Source organism: Sapajus apella, unplaced genomic scaffold (assembly GCF_009761245.1).
Source record: "Sapajus apella isolate SASKATOON/1434 unplaced genomic scaffold, GSC_monkey_1.0 scaffold34, whole genome shotgun sequence".
Classification (NCBI taxonomy): Eukaryota; Metazoa; Chordata; class Mammalia; order Primates; family Cebidae; genus Sapajus; species Sapajus apella.
In genome coordinates this window covers 8,505,490-8,528,500 of record NW_022436974.1, presented here as the reverse complement: position 1 = coordinate 8,528,500, position 23,011 = coordinate 8,505,490, and the positions used below count along the sequence as shown (strand labels likewise).

The following is a 23,011-nucleotide window of genomic DNA, read 5'->3' as shown; positions in this document are numbered from 1 at the left end:
ATCACACTGCCACGTGTGTAAGTATGCAACAATCTTGCATATTCTTCACATGTACCCCAAAACCTAAAATGCAATTAAAAATTAATTAATTAAAAAGAAATAACAAAAGGACTTTCATATCTGAATCAGATCACTGACTTTCAGTAGAAGTCTTAGGAGTACAGACCATGCCTACAGAATCCCTATTCTAAAACTCCTCAGTATAAAATTCTATAGTGGCATTCTACTGCCTTTAGAGTAAGATCCAAATCCCTTGCTTAACCTGGTCCCCAAGGAAGGACCTGTACAATGTGCCTCCTGCCCACCTTTTAGCTCTCAACTCCCACCCCACCATGCCCTCCACTGCAGTAGCGACCCTCCTTGGGGTTCTCTGGCATGCCACGTCCTTGCTGACCTCCCAGGCTTTTATCCATGCAGCTGTCTGAAATGCCCTTTGCACCCCTTTTCTCCCAAGCATTCCTTCTGCCTGGCAAAAAAAATAACAAGCATTTGGTACTTGGGGTCTCTTTCAAGACCCATCTCAAGGGTCACATGACTTTCCACTCCCGAAGGTGAGAGGCCATCTCCCTGTACTCCCACGACACTAGGTAATAAACCCTACCACAATGCTCATCACACTGTAAAATCACCTTTGCTGGCATTCCCATCACAATCTTTGCTGTAACTCATCGGGGACCCACCAACCAAGTATTTAAAACATTTCAACTTCAATACCATAGAAAAGCTATCGTAATTTTAGGCCACAGTGCACCAAACATCCGGCTGGAATTTCAGTATTTCCAATAAATACCTTGGGGAAGGCCTCAGACTGGAGAGTATCGTGCCTAAGATGAAATTCAGCTATGTGCTTTTCAGGTGTGTGCATGGCGACATGTGTACACACGCACGCTTAACACACACACAGAGGAGTAAAGCTCAAGGCTAAGGAATAGAAATAGGCTTCAAGATAGGAGAAACATATTTAAAAAGGAAAGCTGTATGCTAATATTTAGCTTTTTTTTCCCCTTGTATAATAGAATGTCAGTCTTTTCTTGTACCAACCTAGAACCCCGCTTCCTGAGCTAAAATGCTGTTGCACATTTTTATGTCTAAAAAGTGGGTGGGGGGTGGGGAGGTTGCTTGGGGAGTACCAAGGGGCATTGCAATTTCAGTTGATTACTTATTGGCTATTAACATATTAAGGTTCCAAATGAAATAGTAGTCCACCTCTGTGTTCTAGGAAGTGTTATTCTGGTGTTTGGAGGAATAAAACACTCCTTGTTCCATTTCCGATAACACAATATTCATTCTAAGTACACCTTTGAGAGCCTGAGTTATTTTACTGCGTTTAGAAAATTGAAGTCACTGTAATCTTACATGGAAGTCAAGAGTGAAGGGGACAGTGTCTCACAAACTACAACAACATGGTGCCAACAATGCTGTGCCTCTGCAGCCCGGCCTAGGGCCCAGACAGTGCAATCCTCTCCATGGGCTGCGCTGGGCTTCTGTGGGCTTCCGTGTTTCATCGAGTGCAGGATGAGGTCACCAACAGGTTTCAAGCAAGGGAGTGAAATGATTTGACAAGAGTTTTTAAAGACTGCTGTGGGTCCAAAATGATGAGAGCAATAGAAGAAAAGGGGAAGCAGTCAGGGTAGCCCGTTAAAGGGCTTTGGTAGTCAGTCACCCTGGCAACGATAATGTTGGCTTGGACTTGGGGGTGGACATGGGAGAGCCATGGATGAACTCAAGATCTACTTAAGGAGAGGCATCATTAGGACTTGGTGCTTTGGAGGAAGAGAAAGGCGAATATTAACAGATGACTTCCCAGTTTCTGGCTTGACAAAGTGAGTTAACAACTACGCACCTTAATAAGATGGGGGAAGGGAGGAGACCTAGAAAGGGACTATGGTAGAAGCAGACCAAGACTTAAAATCTGGACACAGTAAGCTTGAGGAACCCACGAGATACCAAGTTTGCTAACTGCTACAAAGGGTGTAAGAATGCTATAGAACACAGAGGAGTCCTGGAGCCAGCCTCAGAGGTGACCCATGCCCATCCTCTCATGGAGCTCAGAGGTCCTGCCACTGTGCCAGTTCAAGGTGGGCAAAACCACTGAGGAGCACCTGGGACCACACTCAGCCAGGACACCTGTGGGTAGCCTCTATAAGGATCCTCACTAATGTAGATCCAGCTTTGGGGTTAAGAAAACAATAACCTTCACAGTAAAATAGTGCTTACATCATGCCACAACTGGAAGTAAATGTGCAGCCTGATGTTTCCTTCGATTAAAAGCATCACAATAGGCTTGCAGATTTCTCAATACTATGTTTCAGATTCCCAGCAAAAGGTTGGTGGTGTCTGGTCTTAGGCCCCAGCACTTACACTATGGGGAGTACCAACCTGTTTGGGGGATTCGAGGTTAGAGTTTCCCACAGGAAAATATTAATCTAAGAGAGTATCAGAGGAAGGTTTCTCAACGTAAAAAGACCATAGAGGATGGCCTGTTTCAGGAAAACAACAATTCACTGAAATCATATCCTGCTCTTAAGTTAATAGCCCCCCTTCTAGAATAGAAGATGGTTTTTTACCATGATGGTTCTATTTTCCCATTTCCCCATCAAAGGACAAATCAAAATGTCACTTGACAATCCACTCTTTCATTGAAAGTTGAGCCATTTTTTAAAAACCACATTTAACTAAACAATTCCACATGGCAATAAAGCACTGTGCTCCACTTCCTTGATTGATAGAAACCATTTGCAATTATTTAAAAGAGAAGGAAGGGAAAGAACATCATCAGATACAGCCGAATTAAGCTGATCAAACCCATTAGTGTCTTCCAGTTTACTCAGAGTAAGACAATGCAGCATTCATATAAACTAATTAAATTTCTTGTCTATAAATTAGCCTTAACAAAAACAAAACTTTCAAGGCTGACTGGAAGGTCTCAAGAGGAACATATCTGCTTTTTCAAGAAAGTTGCCTGGCTGGGGGTGGAGAGAGTACCAGGGTCAGACTCTCAACAGATCAAGACTCCCCTCCTTCAAAGGAACACTGAGGGTGGGCAGGAGAGGGAAGAGGCTGTTTTGTGAGTCTGGTAGTTTGCCATGGCTTCCAAAGGGAAGGACCAAGATGGGATGGGGTGGTAAAAACTGAACCCCATTCACATCAGCTCATGACCTTATGCAAGACATTAAACTTCTGAGCTTATTTCCCGACTTTGAAATGCGAAGTTACCACTTGCCTCTGACTGTTTCCCAGGATTAGCTGGAGAAGAAAATCTGCTGATGTGTGTCAAAGTACCTTGCAAAAGAGAAAGCACTCTACCAATGTGAGAGACAACTGCTGGTTACTGTTAGGCAGAAAGGGTGAGTCAAGTCCTCCAAGATGATGGTGACCAACAAACTGATTTTTTTTTTTTTTTTTGAGAACCATCAATTGATTATTTATTTTGTCAAGTATACTTGATTTGCACACACTTGCCAAGTCTCACAAGATTCAACCACTTGGGTAATTTTTTATTGATAACAGGATATACATATTAAAAGCCTCATACTGAACCCCAAATCACACATCCAACCCAGACAACAATGTGCAAATGAATATGCAAAACAATCTCTGGAAATGTGTGTCTCCAGGATCATCCACAATCTATACTTTGTCCCTCTGGCTGTGATGTACAAACTGATAAAATTAGTAAGAAATTTCTCTGGGATCTTCAGCAGGTACAGTAAACAGTTTGCAAAAAGGAATCTGCTGACTTGTTCATTTAAAGGACAAAGGTTGGGGGCAGGGAGGTGGGTTAAGACATAAGGTCACTGAGTGAAGCGGCTGAGAGCTTGGCACAGATGGAGAAGGTAATCCACCAGCAGCAGATAGCAGGGGCCACAACCCCCACTCACACCCTCCACAAGGGGGCGGAAGCGGGTGGGAAGCCCTTCTCTAGTGACCAGTGGCTTCCAGCTCTGCCTGTCACCTCCCTCCCCACTTCTGGATTCCAGCTCTTAACATGGGCAAAAAAAATCAGACACAAAGTTTTGCTAGTAGAGAAGATCAGGAATCTCGGATCAATGCTCAAAAATCAGAATGTATTTAAGAATGATTTCTAGTACAGACCCAGTAAGGGAGGCATGTTGGGGGTACACTGTGGGTCCACACAAGAGCAGGCCTCTCGTGGGGAGTCTCCTTCACGAGTCATTCAACAAATGTTTATGGAGAACCGACCATGACCCAGGCACAATTCAGATGTGCCCTCGAGGAGCTTACTGGGGAAAATACAACAACAGGCCACGAGAATAAACTGTGGAAGTAAGTACCATGATGGGGGGTGGTATTATGAACCTCTACCCAACCAGCCAGGAGACAGGAAGGGCGAGGCCATCAGAGGAAGGGCAAACAAGAACATAAACGTCACAGGAAGGAGAAAGTGCAAGGGGGTTCAACAGCAGGAGAAATCACCACCAGCCTGGAGGAGATCCTCCACAAAGGAGACAGGTGGCATTTGATAAAGAACTTGAGGGATAAGGAGGAACATGGCCAGGCAGAGAGAAGGGGGAAAATATTACACACAAAACTGGGCATATAGGAGGAATGACAGGGACGGTGACCTCTCCCCAGACATGAGTCTCCCTTGTAACGGCATTTTTACCTTTTCTTCAACTTCAAGAATCGTTGCTTGAATAATTTCAGCAAACTGATCTCCAGTACAGGTGACTTGAGTTATTCCTGTTGAGAAATTAGAAGAAAGGGTATAATAGGTCACAGGGAAAACCCCTCCACAGACTTCGTTTTTGAGCCCCCCACCCCCCTGGCCCCTCAGCTCATGCTGAAAGAGCAGTCACACGGTTCCCCTCTCACAGCTGACTTAGGGACAGATACTTGCTCCAGAGGGGCAGACAGACACACACATACCCCGGCATACACATGCACGTGTGTGATGGGCAAGACCACATAGCCCCTGAGTTAGAGGGGCCTTCCCAGTCCTGCCCCAAACAGGCAGTCAAGCTTTGCTCCCTGTATTCCTGAGATTCCTACAGCAAACTCTCTGCTAACTTAAGCTGCCATGAGAGCATGGCTGTTCCCTGCAATCAAAAATCACTGATTTTAATGAGGGATATAGGTTTGGGACTAGAAAAAGAAATGAAAGTAGAAGGTGAAGGAACAAAGGCTTTTGAACCAAAGCCTTGAGAAAAATGAAAGATGATGAGAAAGTGACCCAGGCATCTGAACTACTGTCCCATCCCATCAGAGAGGAAAGGAAGAGAGATGTGTGAGAGCCACAAAGGACAGCCAACAAATTAACTCAAAACCTCAATGGCATTAAATGTTAAGATGGAAGCCCAGAGGCCGGGTGCGGTGGCTCAAGCCTGTAATCCCAGCACTTTGGGAGGCCAAGGTGGGTGGACCACGAGGTCAAGAGATCAAGACCATCCTGGTCAACATGGTGAAACCCCGTCTCTACTAAAACTACAAAAAATTAGCTGGGCATGGTGGCGCGTGCCTGTAGTCCCAGCTACTCAGGAGGCTGAGGCAGGAGAATCGCCTGAACCCAGGAGGCGGAGGTTGCGGTGAGCCGAGATCGCGCCATTGCACTCCAGCCTGGGTAACAAGAGCGAAACTCCGTCTCAAAAAAAAAAAAAAAAAAAAGATGGAAGCTCAGATACTGGAGGAAGGGGGCTTTTAATACGGGTATTACCCATAAAGCAAAATAATAAGAGTTTCACTGAAAATAAAAAGGTGGGAGACTCCGAAAAGTTGTCTATAACAAGCCAGACATAATTGAGTAATGGTACAATGCCTATCATTACTAAAATATGTACAGTCACTCAAAGATAAACCTTGGTTTACTGTGATTTTTGTTTTGTTTTGTTTCAGACAAACATTTAATCTACTCAAGGTGTGGTTGTGGTAGATCAGCAGTCAGTGCTGAGTTCAGCTGGGCTTTTTCTTCTGGTCTTGCCTGGCTTATGTATGTGGCTACAAGCATCTGGTTGCTCCACTGGGCCAGATGGTCTCAGGTGACTGTTGATGTTAGTGGTTGGTGCTGGCTGCTGTGCTGCCTTTATACTCTCTTTCCGTAAATGTAAACAGTTGTTGTCTTTTTCCCCCCTCAAGAGCTTCACAAATGTATGCTCAACCTCTATCTCACCATATTTTTCCAGTAGTTCCTGAGTTGGGCAATCGTGAACTTACCTACTGTGGAGATTTAAGAAACTAACCTCTGTAGCCTCTTCTACTAGGGAGCACTGATTTTGGCGAAGTTCAGAGATTAAGGTATGTAAAAGGGGGGGAGGGGAGGCAGAACTAGAAAGGGGAAGGGAGTTGGTCATTCAGGAGTCAGGAACGCCAAGTAAAGGAGTTTGGACTTTATCAAAGCAGCATGTAGTCTAGTCCCCAATCTCTAACAGATAACTACCATTCTGAAAATATGGGAAGTTAAAATTGGGCTCCAGAGGGAAAATATGACCTGAGTTAGAGGGTCTACAAAGATGGAAGCGGTCAGCTGGAAACTAAGTCATCAGTAAACTGTGACCTCTACCCTTGACAGGGTTCTTTGCCTGTTGCTGTTGGCTCAATAGCTGCACCAAAGGCTCTACCAGTTTGCCCTGGTTTCTGGGCCTTCTGAGCAGCTTGTTGCTCCAGGGGCTCACTGGAGCATCAGCTTTCACCGGGCAGGATACAGAACAGTAATGGGGATACCGGCTGGCCTCAGAACAGGCTGAAGGGCAACTCTGCTGTCTGCTCTCCCCAGATGTGGCCCTGTCTAAACATTCCAAGCAGGAGAAGCACCAGCTGCTCATCCCACACCTACAGCACTTCCTCTCTCTGGGCCTCAGTTTCTTCATTCACAAAATGATGGAGACTACATCAGTGATACTAAAAGGGGGTTCTGCAAACCAGTGCCAACTCTGTTGCTGGGTCTTCACCAGATAAGTACAGAAATTGGAAGTGCTAAGAAGCTTTTACAGGAATATGATATTGCTACAGAGCCAAGCACATAATCAGCGGAACTGTCTTGGACAGGGCACAGACTAGTATATGAGTTTCCTGAGGCTGCCATAATTATCACTGGATGGCTTAAGAAATGTATTAGTTGTGAAGGTCAGAAGTCTGAAATGAAGGAAAAAGCAATGCCATGTTCCCTCTGGAAGCCGTAGGGGAGAACTAGTTTGTTGCCGCTTCCAGGTTCTGGTGGCTTGGCATTCCCTGGCTTGTGGCCACATCATTCTGACCTCTGCCTCCATCTTGGCAGACGCCTTCTCCTCTTGGCACACTGCCTTCTCCTCTCTGTCAAATCTCCCTCTGCTTCTCTCTTATAAGAATATTTGTGATGGCACTTAGGGCCTATCAAATAATCCAGGATGATCTCATCTCAAGATCTTTACTCAGTCACATCTGCAAAACACCTTTTTCCGATTAAGGTAACATTTATAAGTTCCAGGAATGTTCTAATCTAAGCACATCTTTGGTGCCACCACTTAGCCAACTAGAACAGGTTTGGCTACTGTTGAATTTGTGCATGACCAGCTGCACATGGTGTATACTGTGCATTTCCACTGGGGAAACACAGCCACCCTATGTTTCTGAATAGCTTGAACAGCAGGGACCAGATGACCTCTAATGCAGCAGACTCTCTTGAGCATACACACTCGGAACCCCTGCTATGCCTCTATAGTCCGGACTGCAATGGGCACCGACTAGGAAAGGAGAGCAGGCAGCAGGTGACCTGGGGGACAAAGTGCAGATGCAGACTGTTCCCCCAGCTTTTCCCAGGGTTGATCTCCCAGATAATCTGGTGAACAATGCAGGGGCTACCCCTTCCCACCCCATACTCCTGTCCCTCATAACGCCTTAGTTATAAAGTGATTAATCTGTTTTCTGTTCACATGTACCTCCCTCTCCCCATCAAATGCTCAGTTTTAAATGTCCACATTTGAGAACAGAAGCAAAACTATGGTATTGAAGGCTCTATAAACCTAGCATTACCCTGGTACTAATATCCTTTCCCCCAACACTCCTCCCCCTAACGCCAAAAACACCCAGCAAGTTTCCGGGCTTCATAACAGAATGGAGAAGGCACTTGGTGACTTTACAAAGCAAGGTTTTCATTTTGTGTTAGAAGTTTTCTTGCATGGTCAGAATACTCCTTACCAAATGAACCACAACGTGTAGAGTCCCTTATACTGTTACATTTCAGCCTTAAAGGACAGACTATGTCAAAGAACCTGAGAGTACTGAAAATGATAACATGTGATAACAGGTATGGCCACAGTAAAACAGGTATGCTCACCATTCGACTTTCTGGAAAGCAATTTAACAAATTCTTATTAAGTGGCTTAAAACTGTACACACTCTTTGACATTGGAATTCCATTTCCAGAACTCTACACTAAGGAATAAAGTGGAACAAAATTTAATGCTACAGGGCAACATCATACCTGAGATAAAAAATGAAAAAGAAACTTATCCAACAAAAGGATAGATTAGACAAATTATGGCAGATTCATTTAGAAACTCTTATGCAGCCATTAAAATGACATGACAAAGAACTGTCAATAAAAATAACAACTATAAGAGCTACTCCTTACACAGGCCAGCCACTAATCTGAGCTTTTTAAGTGTTTTGTATATATTAATCTTGTAATTTGTATACCAACTCAAGGAGGTGGGTACTATTATTCCCGTTTTACAGATCAGAAAACAGAGGTACCAAGAGTTAAGGAACTTGCTCAAGGTCATCCTGCTAGTAGATGGCACTAGGATTAGATCCCATATAGTCTGGCTCCAGAGCCCATTGTCTTAAACCCTCTGGAAGGCTAAATAATGTCCCCAGAGATGTCAGGTCCTGTATTAGTCCATTTTCATGCTGCTGATAAAGACATACCTGAGATTGGGTAATTTATAAACAAAGAGAAGTTTAATGGACTCACAGTTCTATTATGAGGCCTCCCCAACCATGGTGGAAGGCAAAAGTCATACCTCACATGGTGGCAGACAAGAGAGAATGAGAGCCCAGTGACAGGGGTTTCCCCTTACAAAACCATCAGCTCTTGTGAGACTTATTCACCACCACGAGAACAGTGGGGGAAAACTGCCCCCAATCATTCAATTATCTCCCACCAGATCCCTCCCAGAACCCACGGGAATTGTGGGAGCTACAGTTCAAGGTGAGTGGGTAGGGACACAGCCAAACCATATCAGGTCCCAACCCTGAAACCTGGAAATGTTATAAGGAAAAATGGTCTTTGTAGATGTGATTAAGTCAAGAATTATGAGATAAAGCCATATTCTAGATTATCTGGATTGGACCTAAATTCACACGTCCTTATAGGAAAGGTAGATTTCACATACACACACACACACACACGCACGCACTGTAAAAACTGAGGCATATATATGAATGACAAGACCACATGCCAAGGAATGCTGGCAGCACCAGAGGCTAGAAGAGCAAAGAGTAGAACAGATTCTCCCCTAGAGTCTGTGCACATGGAACATGGTCCTGCTTATACCTTGATTTCAGACGTCTGGCCTCCAAAACTATGAGAATAAATTTGTTATTTTAAGCCACTCCATTTGTGGAAAAGTATTACAGCAGCAACAGGAAACTAATACAAGTCCATGTTGCTCTCAACACAAGAAAAAGTATTCATATGCTAAATGGAATAGGAAGAAATCAAAATTTGTACACAATGATCTTAATTATGTATATAAAAATACATGCAAATACAACAAAATGTTTATAGTGATTATCTCTGAAGAAGGATTATGGGTAATTTTCAGCATATGCCTTCTGCTATTTATCCAAATTTCTACAATTAGTCTGAATTATTTTTTTACAAAGAAAAGAAAGTTATTTTTAAAGTAGGAATCCATGATATTTCTGCAACTCTAACTTAATCAAAGAAGATTAGAAATCAAGAGGTCCAAAACTCAATGGGAATTTTCCTAATTCAGTCTCAGAGCAACAACAAAAAATTTAGCAACCTGGATACATGCCATTCCCTAAATGACTGTACACAACTCTTGGTCTCTTGAAAGCCTGTTGGTTTTCGGACTCTGGCAGGAACATGATGGCTTCTTTGAAGTAAGAAAACCTGAGAAGGTAAATGTTTTCCTGCTTATCTGCCCACACAACAGGGGGAATGAGAGATTTTTATGCATTCCCAGAGTTCATCAAGCCCAAAGCCTGTGGCCACATTCCAAAACCAAAAACACCAGTTACTAAACATGTAAATGTTTGATTTCTCTGTAGGTGACTTCACAGAATGAAACATCAAATCAAACACTGACCTAATCTTCTTATAAAAGTCCTGACTCCAAGGCTGTTCTCTTGCAAAACCCTCCTGCTATCATATGCCCAGGCAGTCACCAGACCACAGACCAATTTTACTGTATCAACATCATGTGCTTTGATTAAACATATTCATACAAATAGTATATTAACATTTTCCCCAATGTGTGGGCAGTACTGGATCAAAACAGAAAGATGTGTTTTTCTGTTTTGCATGGTGGGGAAGGGAAGAGTCGTTGTATCCCTCCAAAATGGGGCCAGGTCAGAGCCGGGGTACAGGAAATGCATGTTCAATCATTTTATTGAGTTCCCCTGTACAGCACAGTGAATCAGGACAGTGGGTGAGGAAACCACAGTGTAGGATTTGTCCTTCAGTCCAGGCTTTTCTAAGCACATTTATGCATTCTTCATGCAGTCTATCAATATATACAAGTATCTACTAAACATCAGGCACTAAGAGAAAGTTGTCTCAAGCTGTAACAGCTCATGTCTTCAACATGCTATACTCTCAGATGATGCAGCTGGGCAAACGGACATCATCTTTACTGATCTTCAGCAGTCTGGATCCCAGAGCTGCCAGCAGTGGCAAAATGCTGAGAGGAAGATCTAAATGGGCCTGGCAGAGCTTTGAAAATGAGCAAAACAACAATAACAAAAAAAAACAAATGATTTAGCACCATGTACCTTCCTACATACCATTTACATAACAATTATAATTTCAGTAACGATTTCATTAATGTTTGTACCTCCCACTTAATCATCTACTCCATATAAGCAGTATAGTAACGCTTTCCCCAAGTCTGTTTTTTTTCACTTGCTACTATTCTATTACCCAACCTAGCAGTGTCTAACTTTAAGAAGTATTCATTAACTAGCTGAGGTATAAATTAATGCAGAAGAATGAATATAGGTCATCAATTTCCTCATCTGTAAAAATGAAAAGGCCAGACTATGTGATTATTTCCCAAAGAAAACTCCAAGAAACCTAGTCCTATAAGTTATGCCAAGAAAAGAAGGTTCACAGGTTATTCAGCTTGGGAAATGCTAGATTCTATAGCTTCCCATTCCCCTTAAAGATTCACAATATACACTTTATACAATAAAGGATCCTGAAAATCCTTCAATGAAAAATGTATTTGAGCATTCTCAAACCTAGCTGACCACAGATGCCCTTTCATCAACACTTACTGGTAGGTATCACAGAGAACCAATGTTCTAAGGAAACCATGAGAAATACTAACCCAAACTCTTCATTTGTTAAAAAAAAAAAAAAAAAAAAGTATTAAGCCCTTGCAATGATGATGATGATGATGATGATGATGACAGCTAACATTTAACAAGTGATTAGCTGTGCCAAACATGGTACTTGGTGCTACTGCCCACCAAGATAAATATGAAACCTGGCCCACATCTACAGGATGAGATCACTGCACACGATTATTATAACCAGTCCTAGCTGAATATACACACACGTGCATTTATACACACATACACACCTATACATGTGTAGATGTACACATATGTGTGAATACGCACACACACAAGGGGAGGGAGAGGTGGTAGTGAAGATGAATGTTCTGGGCAGAGGAGGCATGGAGCCAAGGTATGGAAAGCAAGAGAATCTAGAGCACACAGATAAATGGTGAGCAGTTTAGTTTTACCCACTGGTTTTTGAAGTGTGGCCCAAGACCCCTTCTGGGAGTCCTGCAAGGTCAAAACTATCTTCAACTGTGTTGACACATTGCTGGTGCAAAAGCAAAGGAAGGTAAAACTACTGGTGACTTAGCATAAATCAAGGCAGTGGCATCTTAGCGTATCAGTAGTCGTTATATTCTCTACTGCCATACACACAGCTATTATCCACCCCCGCTATTTTTTAAAGTCAATTTTACCTAAGAGTGTCCTTGATGAAGCAGTAACATTATTAATTTTATTAAATATTGATTCTTGAGTACACATATTTTTAACATCCCATGTAACAAAATGTTAAGCGCACTCATTCAGCACTTCCACTGCAGGCCAGAGTACCATGGTTGTCTTTGGGAAGAAAAAGGACTTGCATGACTAAGCTGCAAGCTTAGTCACTGTTTTTCACAGAACATCATCTTTACTTGAAAGAATGAGAAAAACTATGATTATTCAGATTTCGGTATTTATAAACACTTTGTTAAAAATAAATATAGTGAGCCTGTTATTTCAAGGAAAACTGATGGTATTTGTTACTAAAGACAAGTTTTGGGCTTCCAAGCAAAAATTAAAACTCTGGGGCTGGGTGCAGTGGCTCATGCCTGTAATCCTAGCACATTGGGAGGCCAAGGAGGGCAGATCACCTGAGGTTAGGAGTTCGAGACCAGCCTGGTCAACATGGCGAAACCCTGTCTCTACTAAAAACACAAAAATTAGCTGGGTATGGTGGTGGGTGCCTGTAATCCCAACTATTCAGGAGGCTGAGCCAACTGCTTGAACCCAGGAGGCAGAGGTTGCAGTGAGCCAAGATCTTGCCACTGCACTCCAGCCTGGAGGATAGAGTGAGACTCTGTTTTAAAAAAAACAAACAAACCAAACTTTGGGAAACTTGTATCCAGTATTTTGAGCTTTAGAGTACCCCAATACTTAAAGACTGTTCAGATGAGAATGGCAGTGACATTAACAAATGTGACATGTTGACATTTTTCCAAATGGTGATATTAAATGTGATATTTTGATATTTTCCAAATGACGAATGATGCATGATGTTACAAATGATGCGTGAAAAAAATCCTTTCAAATTACGTGATAGGACAATGGACTTACAGCATTATGAAAAGTTCATTGATTGGTATCAGATTCTATGTTGCAACAAACCTTTACAGCTGGTCAAGTTCCGATATAGTTCAAAGACTATCCACAATTAACGGAAAGGGCTATCAAAACACTCCTCCCTTTTCTAACCACGTGTCTGTGTAAGGCTGGATTTTCTCCATATAGTTCAACCAACACAACATATTGCAACAAAATGAATGCAAAAGCATTTATGAGACTCCAGCTGTCTTCCATTGAGACAGACATTAAAGAGATTTGGAAAAATGTAAAACAATGTCACTCTTCTCACTAAATGTTTGTGCTTTGGAAATATTTTTCAGTAAAAATGTTACTTGATGTTATCATATATAATGGGTTTATTGTTATATTTAAGCATGTTTAATAAATATTTTTAAATTTCTTTAATTTCAATATCTAATACAGTAAATATTGCCAGATACAATCTACATAAACAAAAGTTCTTTGAGGAATCTCACTAATTTTTAAGAGTTATGTAAAGGGGTCCTGAATCAAAGTTTGAGAACTGCCAATCTAGGTTACAGGGAGGCAGGCAAAGAAAGCGGGACACCATTGGTCTCTAGCACTGGGATGGGGCATTCAGAGCTGATGTTCAAGAGCCTATCAAGGGTGCTGAGTCCAAAATGGTATGGACAGATTTGCCTTTTAGAAAAAGCAAGAACAGCATAAAAGTGTCTCTGCTCCATGAACGTATAATTCCGAAAACAAGTAAGTATGATAAGAAGTCAAACTGTAGGGCATTGAAGGTCCATTATTACAAACTAAAAAATGAAATACAAATTTCTATAAAAGAGCAGGAACAGAAGAATATTAAAATTTAATGATTTAAGAAGGAAGAAAAGCAGGGTCTTGTCAAATAGAATTGCAACCAAATGGAATTCTGCAAAATGAGGAAAATCATCAGTAACAAACTGCAGGGCTTTAAACTTCTAAAGATGCCAGAATCAAGATGCATTTCAGGCAAGTCTGGAAAATAAAAATAAAGGAGTCAGCAAAGAGCAATAAACTACAGCAGTAAAGAGGGAAAATGAATGCAGCCCAGAAAAGATGAACAGAAGTATTTAGAAATAAAAAGAAGTAGCGAGGAGAGGAAATCAGTTCCTATTTCCAGAGCATGGATTCTATCCAATCATCACTCACTCCACTACCGTAGGTGGGAAGAGATGGAGCAGGAAACACCTCCAGAGCAAAGCAGACCTCTGCAGAGCCTGGACGAGCAGACCCACTGAGCAATGACCTCACCTAGGTAAAACTGGGTTATGTCAATCAAGAACAGAGGCCATACAGAAGAGACAAAAGACAACTATTAAAAATTGCTCAAGGCTGGGTGTGGTGGCTCATGCCTGTAAATCTAACACTTTGAGAGGTCAAGGCAGGTGATTCACTTCAGCCTAGGAGTCTGAAACCAGTCTGGGCAACATAGTGAAACTCCGTCTCTACCAAAATAAAAAAAGTTAGCTGGTCATGGTGGCATGTGTGTATAGTCCCAGCTACTCAGGAGGCTAAGGCAGGAGGATCGCTTGAGCCCAGAAGATCAAGACTGCACTGAGTATGACTGCATTGCTGTACTTCAGCCTAGGCAACAGAGTGAGACCCTGACTCAAAAATGAAAAACAAAATTTGCTCACAAGGAGCTTACAAACAGCCATCATATTCTAAGTCAAAAAAAGCAATTAAAGCAATTAGGGGAATGTAAACTAGTACAACCACTATAGAAAACTGTGTGAAAATTCCTTAAAGAACTAAAAGTAGGACTACCATTTTATCCAGCAAACATACAACCCCGGTATCTACCCAGAAGAAAAGAAGTCATTACATGAAAAAGATACTTGCACATGCATGCTTACAGCAGCACAATTTGCAACTGTAAAAATATGGAACCAGCCCAAATACCCATCAATCAACGAGTGGAGAAAGAACCTGGGCTACACATATACCATGAAATACTACTCAGTCATAAAAAAGAATGAAATAATGGCATTTACAGCAACCTGGATGGAACCGGAGATCATTATTCCAAGTGAAGTAACTCAGGAATGGAAAACCAAACATCCTATGTTCTCACTCATAAGTGAGAGCTAAGCTATGAGGATGCAAAGGCCTAAGAGGACTTTGGGGACTTGGTAGGGAAAGGATAGGAGCAGAGGGAAGGATAAAAGATTGCACACTGGGTACAGTGTACACTGCTCAAATGGTCAGTGCACCAAAATCTCAGGCATCACCACTAAAGAACTTATTCATGTAACCAAACACTGTCTCTTCCCCAAAAACCTACTAAAATGAAACCAAAAAAAAAAACAATTAAAAGAGTAGTAATAACTAAATGAGAAGGAGGTCCTATAGAGAACTCCAAACAAGAGACCTTGGCAAGTTTCTCAAACTCTCTGGACTACAGTGTCCTCTTCCATAAAATGGAGGAGTCCACCACCTACTTGACAAGGTTGGTGTGAGCAACATGGACTCTGTGAGCACATGTCTGGCAAAGAGCAGATGCTCAACAAGTGAAAGCTGCAATTATTATCACTCTAGTTACGACCTCAGGGCCAAAGTGGGACTAATAGTTGTCACTGCACTAGCCTAGGCCAGAAAGCTCTCCAAGGTCAAATATCAAGGTTTTAACAATCACCAATGTGTGAACATAAGAAGTACTTTAAATGGCTCTGGCCTAGGGCTACAGTTGCTCTGCTGCTGAATAAACTGCCCTTGACCAACCGAGGCTTGGATCTAAGTGGAAAGGCACACTGCCAAGCACAAGGAGACCCAAATAAGAAGAGATTTTAAAAACATAAACAGCCCCTTTTCCTTAACAGCCAACACTGCCATGCCAGGGACCTTTCACATACTATTACCTCCGAATTGTCAAAATCAGCCCAGATGTAGGCTTGCATGCTGTTACCACCCCGACCCCACTGCACCCCACCTTCATTTTATGGGCCAGGAAGCTGTCTCATGGCTGAATTGCATGAATTGGTGTAGTCAGGACCTCCACCTCTTGATCTGGGGCCCAAGACTCCTTCATTAGACCAGACTGCCCACCCCACAGGGACTGAGGGCCTGCCCAACAGATGTAAGCCAGTATCTCTTCATCTAGTGAGAACAGTACACTGGAGATCCACAGATTAAAAGACAAAAACAGGCCAGTGCAGTGGCTCACACCTGTAATCCCAACACTGGGAGGCCGAGGTGGACGGATCACCTGAGGTCAGGAGTTTGAGACTAGCCTGGCCAAGATGGTGAAACCCCATCTGTATTAAAATTAAAAAATTAGCCAGGTGTGGTGATGGCCACCTGTAATCTCAGCTGCTGGTGAGACTGAGGCAGGAGAATCGCTTGAACCCAGGAGACAGAGGATGCAGTGAGCCAAGACTGCACCACTGCACTCCAGCCTGGGCAACAAAGCAAGACTCTGTCGCAAAAAAAAGACAAAAACAAAAAACCCACTCAAAAGATATGGACCCACCCACAGAAATAGACATGTCCAATTAAAAAAGAAAAAATGCTTCCTGGAAAGGTAAGACAGGAAGAAGAAAGGACTATTTTGACAGAGATAGACAATTCAGCCAAAAAACGAGACCCCTTCCTTCCTTCACCTCCCACAGCTAATCAAACGCCCAGTTACTGTCTCCCTGATTGGAATGCCAGACGCTGCCCTAGAGACTGAGGATGCGAGCCAGCCTTTGTGCCCCTGAAGTCAGCAAGGAACCACAGCAGCATTGTGGTTAGCATCATTGTGTTATAGCATCATTGTGTTATAATGCTGATAAAAAGAAAAAATAAATCAGTTCCCGGCTGAAGCCACTGTCTGTGTGGAGTTTGCCCATTTTCTCCATGTCTGTGTGGGTTTTTAACTCTTGTTTATATCAATTAGCCTACAGTAAAATTGTTTTCATTATACATGGTTTCACTTCAAGACACAGTTTCTGAGAACCCATGTATGAGGTTAAATGAGTACTTACTGTACAGTCATGCGTCATGTAATGATGTTTTGGTCAACAAAGGACTGCATCATGACAGTGGTCCTCTAAGATTACAATGGAAGTGAAAAATTCCTATTGTCTAATGATGTCACAGCCATCACAAAACTGTACCACAAAGCATTATTCCATGTTTGCAGTGATGCTGGCATACGCATACCTACTGCACTGCCACACGAGAGTGTACAATGATGTCCCAGGCCTTCACCTTCACTCACCACTTAGCCACTGACTCACCCAAAGCAGTCTCAAGTGCTGCAAGCTCCATTCATGCCAAACGCCCTATGCAGGTATACATTTTCAAATCTTTTATACTGTATTTTCACTGTACCTTTTATATGTTTAGATACACAAATGCTTACCAGTATAGCAACATGCTCTATAGTGTGTAGCCTATGAGCAACAGGCCATACCACACTGTCCAGGTGTGAGCAGGCCACACCATCTAGGTCTATGTAAGCACACTCTAAAAGATTCACACAACGAAATCGCCTAATGACTCATTTCTCAGGATGTATCACTGTCATTGAGGCAGTGACCACATATCTTGGTGGCTGCAGTTAAGTGCTATGAACTTGCAATACAGGGTACTATGGGGGCAGATCATGAAGGGGCCTAAGTCTGAAAGGCCAAAGGCAAAGTCCCCAAGGTCTTTCAAAGCCTGGCACATCTAGAAGCTGAAAGGTAGTGGGGCAGGAGGATGGTAAACAGGCCCCTGAGAGGAATGGGGAGGCCAGATTACACAGAGACTTATGATCAGACTATACACTCTCCTAAGAGCATGGGACCCATCAATAGTGAAGAATCATCCAATTTGCATTTCATAAGCCTATTGTGGCTGCAGTATAGAAGTCTGGGGAAGATAAGAGTAGATGTATAGAGGTCTGTGAAACAGAAACTTCAACATTTTTTTAATCATAATGCAGGGGTAAGAAAGACACTTTACTATGCAACCCCGTAGAGACACACACATACACACACACACACACACACAGTCTATGGAGAAGGAGGCCACCAGCTTGGGCTAGTACACTAGCATTCTCTGTGACCCTGGGCCAGCTTCTCAAATTCTCTGAGATTCAGTTCCCTCATTTGTAAAATAAGGATAATAATAATGGTACCTACTATATAGGTTGTTGTGGGAAATAAGTAAGTCAATATATGTGAAGATCTTAGCAATGTTAGCCTTTTGCATGTGTTTGTGTGTGTGTGTGTGTGTGTGTCTATTACATACAAAAAAAAGTTTCACAAAATAAAACTCAAACTTACTATATGCAATTTAATGTCTTCCATTCTATTTTTTGTTTTCTTAAATGATGGGGGAAGAAGCTTCTAAATTAATGTAAGAATGCAATGAGCCATGACCTGCAGTTGGAGACGGGTTAGACTTGGGTGACAGAAATGGAAGAGAGGGCAATAGAGTTGCCAGGACTTGGTGGTTAATCAGATACAGGTGATGAGGGAATGGGCGGTATCAAAGATGCTCTCAAGCCTCTAGGTTGATGACAGTGACAATTTTGAGCTGGGGAGCCCAGGAGGAAGAGCAGGTTTATCTGTGAGAGGAAGGAAGACTGGACTCTTCAGTGGAAGAGGATTTGGGTGGAGGTGACAAAAGGAACCTTCACTTACACACTTTCCCAAGCAAGGCGCTATACAGAGAGACTTCACATGAGAATCGTAGTTATTAATAAAGAAGACATTTTCCCAGACTGCTCCATGAGGTGGACAGCCTTTCTGAATCAAGCACAGCAGTAAGTGACATACGGAGGACTCTGGGATTTGGGGCTCCCGCCAAATATCTTTTCCTTATCTGACCAATAAAAGCACTAATCACATTTAATTAGAGTCTATTTGCCCATCTGTCTCCTCTTCTAACCAAGCTGCTTCAGGGCAGAGACCGCCTGGTTTCATCAATCTCTCTATTCCCCAGACCTCCTTTGAATACTGCCTCACATGCTGCCTATAGTAGGTGCTCAACAAGCATCTGCTGAATGAATGGCCATAACTCCACATGATGGAGCTCATGAGAAGGCCACTTCCAGTGCAGAAAATTAAAGTGGAACAAATGGGAGAAGGGATGCAGAATCTGTTAGAATTCTGATCACGGAGGGCTGTAACGGTTCACGGTAAAAATGAGTCTGCAGGCCGGGCGCGGTGGCTCAAGCCTGTAATCCCAGCACTTTGGGAGGCTGAGGCGGGTGGATCACGAGGTCAAGAGATCGAGACCATCCTGGTCAACATGGTGAAACGCTGTCTCTACTAAAACTACAAAAAATTAGCTGGGCATGGTGGCGCGTGCCTGTAATCCCAGCTACTCAGGAGGTTGAGGCAGGAGAATTGCCTGAACCCAGGAGGCGGAGGTTGCAGTGAGCCGAGATCGCGCCATTGCACTCCAGCCTGGGTAACAAGAGCGAAACTCCGTCCCCAAAAAAAAAAAAAAAAAAAGAGTCTGCAAAGAAAATGCTAAACTCTGGAATGGCCAATGGGCATGAGTCATCAATATAATGATCAGAAATATTAAGCAGGTCTGGGAAGGAATCAGGAAGACAAAAGAAAAATAAAACAGGAAAAATGAGGTTATATAAAAATATAAATAAATAAAATTTGGTTTCTACCAAAGATCACCCTAAGTGTTTAATTCCTGATACCAATTCCCTTGCTACATTTGTCCATCAGCTCTACAACTCTAAGAAGCCTCCTCATTTCCAATCCTCTGCCACCCTCCAAAGCCCAGCTGCTTCACATACTCCTTTTTTCTATATGTACATGATTTATTTCCTTAACAAACAGGAATCGTGTTACCAAACTTCTTATCCACTCCACTGCCACCCCTTGCACAGACAAGGCACTCAATAATATATTCAATTAATAGCGGATTAACTGATTTTGGCATGCACATCTAGCCTCATTCCCTTTCAATGCAAATGGCTTACTGAAGGTATCATTTCTTACAGTAACAGCTGCATTTGTTCAGCACCTACCATGTACCAGACATAGCTAAGGAGTTTAAACACATCCTCTCCTATAATCTTCCATCTGCAGGATTGGGGTAATTATCTCCATTTTACGGACTTCAAAATTGAGGCTCAAAAAGACAACACAGTTAACTAAGTAGCAACACTGACATTCAAACCCTAGGCTACTTAATTCCAAAGCCAAATAAATGTATCATTACTCTAAAATTTTAGCACTATTATCCCTGGCACAGAAACATGAAGAAAAGCTGCATCTGATCTGGAGGCAGTACTCTCTGCTCCCCAAATATAATTAAAACTCAACTCAGAGAAAGCTTGTTTTAGGCTTGAGAAGGCCACAACTTATCAAGAGCCATTCATTCATTTCCTACAAATACACAGGTCAGGTCAAGCAACTCTGTGATTTCAAAAAGTGGAGCATGTTAATGGCATCATTTGTTTCTGAAAGATATGGTAAGAAAACCAGGGATGTTCATAACAATCAGATCATTAGTGACAGGTAGTTAGTAAAATAATCACAAAATGCTAAAGCCTCCATATCTCCTATGTTATACGCCTCCCGAGCTTCCATGTTCATTATTTTATTGGATCATCTCTGTAAATGTGAGGTAATTATTTGTATACCATTGTATACATGAGGAAAAATATTATAGTAAGAGAAGTTCAATGAGTTAAAGAAGGTCATGTCTGTTACTCAGGACCCTTGGTTGTAAATAACAAAACACTTTGGCGAAAGAAAACTTTGCAATGAGGAGGAGCAGCCAGACAGGTGGAGGTTCCCAGGCGAACACGTTCCCTTCTGTTTCTCTCTTCCTACAACTTCCTCCCACTCCAAGCCAGCTGGAGCAAGCAGCTTTCTCCTCCAGAAGGGAAACCAGGGTCACTGGAGCTTCAAACTCCCACTTCTCTGGCTCCACCACCCCAGAAGAAAAGGCTCTTGGGCCTCAAGTTCAAAATTCCAGGGAGATGAGTTTGAACGAACGTGCACTACACTGCTGTACCTCTACCCAGCCCTATGATGGGCAGAGTGGCAGCAACACACAGCAGCTCTCTCCAGACACCTCCTACCCATCAAATCCTCTACCCTCTCCAGTCTGACCCCCTTTTAATAGCTTTGACCTGGCAAGGGGTCCAAATGTGGGAAAACTGGCTCTGTTTTTCCTTTGTAATTTCTACACAGGAGGCTGCTTCACATTCATTTGGGACAAGGAGATGCCCCATCTTAACATCCTATTACATGGCTGCAATTACTGCCTTGGGTTTTCCTGAGGCGTTCAGGTTCTCATAATAAATTCTTCCTTTTACAAAAAAAAAATTAATTATAATTAAAATTATACCAAAACCAAGAACACAGGAGACCCAGAACCATGCTTGGCAGGTCCCAAGAATGGAAAAGGGAGAAGTAACACCTCTGAAGAAGGGTTACAAAAGAAGGAAGGGGAATGAGGCAGATAAAATAAGTAGAAATCCTGTATATACAAAGCTCTGCTCTTCCGATCCCAAGTCCAATAAACTTGCTTCTTTCTAGACCACAGTTTACATTATTTGGTCACTAAATTTGTGAAGTACCAACAGTAAAGAACCGCCAATACATAAAAGATGCTAATTGTGCATAACAACATTTAGTGCAAACAGAATTAGAAGAGAGAGATTTGAGGCGTGTGCAGCTGCGTACGAGTATGGGGGGGGCGGGGGGCGGGCGGTGAATCACTTGAGGTCAGGAGTTCAACATCAGCCTGGCCAACATGGTAAAACCCCGTCTCTACTAAAAATGCAAAAATTAGCCAGGCATGGTGGCGTGTGCCTGTAGTCCCAGCTACTGGGGACGCTGAGGCAGGAGAATCACTTGAACCTGGGAGGTGGAAGTTGCAGTGAGCTGAGATTGCACTCCAGCCTGGACAACAGAGCAAGACTCTGTCTCGAAAAAAAAAAAAGAAAAGAGAGGGATCTACATGCCCATTTACATTCGAGTAGTATCCTAACACTAGAAATCTCTACAATTGTGTGCTAAGAAGAAACAAAAACTATTTCTTTACCAGTGAAAGTCAAACTAGCCTTCCCTGCCTCACAGCCCTCTGCCTTCCATCTTCCCTTAAAGGTGGAAGATGGGAGCCTCTCCTTAGGTCCAGGGTTTCTTTGTCCTCTACTCAGCTAGAAGGTTCATCTGGGCCCAGGTGATGATTAAGACCTTTCTTCCAAAGAAGAGAGCAGGAATCAGAAACACAAAATACATTTACAAAGGTGACTCGAGTAGCTCACTCAGTTTCCTACAAATACCGGAGGGCTGACAAAAGACGCTGGCACATCTCCATTGATGTGTGCTCAATACTCTCTCACAAAACCAGCTCCAGAATGAGACCACCCAACCACGAAGCAGAGAACTCAGGAAGGGAAGTGGGCAGGGGCCCTAACCCTACTGCTGCCTTAAGACTGCCATAATCCAATCGGTTTTTTTCTTCTTTAATTTAATCAAGCTCTTGATTGACCCCTTGCTGTCTGGCAGGCACTATTCTAAGTGCTTTATAAATATTCTTTGTTTTAGTTGGTAGAAATCAGCTCCCAACAGCATCATTGGCTGCACAGGGTTATGGCAACCACTGAAAACAAATCTAGAGAACAAGATTTTTACAATTCTTCTCAAAGGTCTAACCTGAACCTAGATGGCTGAAATCAACCCCAATTTCTCTAGTTCTAGCACTTTGCTTCTCTCCTTGAGTCCACTTTATTCTTCCCCTTCCACAGAACAGAGGTAAAGGTTAATATTTATTAAGTACTTACAGTGTACCATGCACTTTATATGCATTATCTCTGCTGATTCTCACAGCAACCCCAGAAAATAATGCTTTTAAGCTCTTTACAGAAGAGAAAAGAGGCTGAAAGGGAAGGCAACTCACCAGGTTAACTTGCCTCCAGGCCGAGTGACAACCCAGCCCCAGCAGGCTGACTCCACATCCCTTCTCCTACCCGCAC

General features: G+C 42.7%; 1 protein-coding gene across 6 annotated transcripts in view; it reads right to left on the bottom strand.

The window, feature by feature from the left end:
- Positions 1-23,011, bottom strand: part of SMCO4 (single-pass membrane protein with coiled-coil domains 4) — a 67,614-nt gene that overhangs the window by 18,751 nt on the left and 25,852 nt on the right. For 5 of the 6 annotated variants that reach the window (XR_004274275.1, XR_004274276.1, XR_004274273.1 and 2 more), the window contains one exon: positions 4,628-4,704. Coding sequence is in view for 1 of the 6 variants with exons in the window: in XM_032295777.1 (XP_032151668.1) it covers positions 4,628-4,704; positions 10,713-10,719 (84 nt within the window). In the remaining 5 variants the exon portion in view is untranslated. Of the gene's footprint in view, positions 1-4,627; positions 4,705-10,712; positions 12,616-23,011 lie in introns of those variants that run through there. The other variant, XM_032295777.1, reaches the window with a different exon arrangement.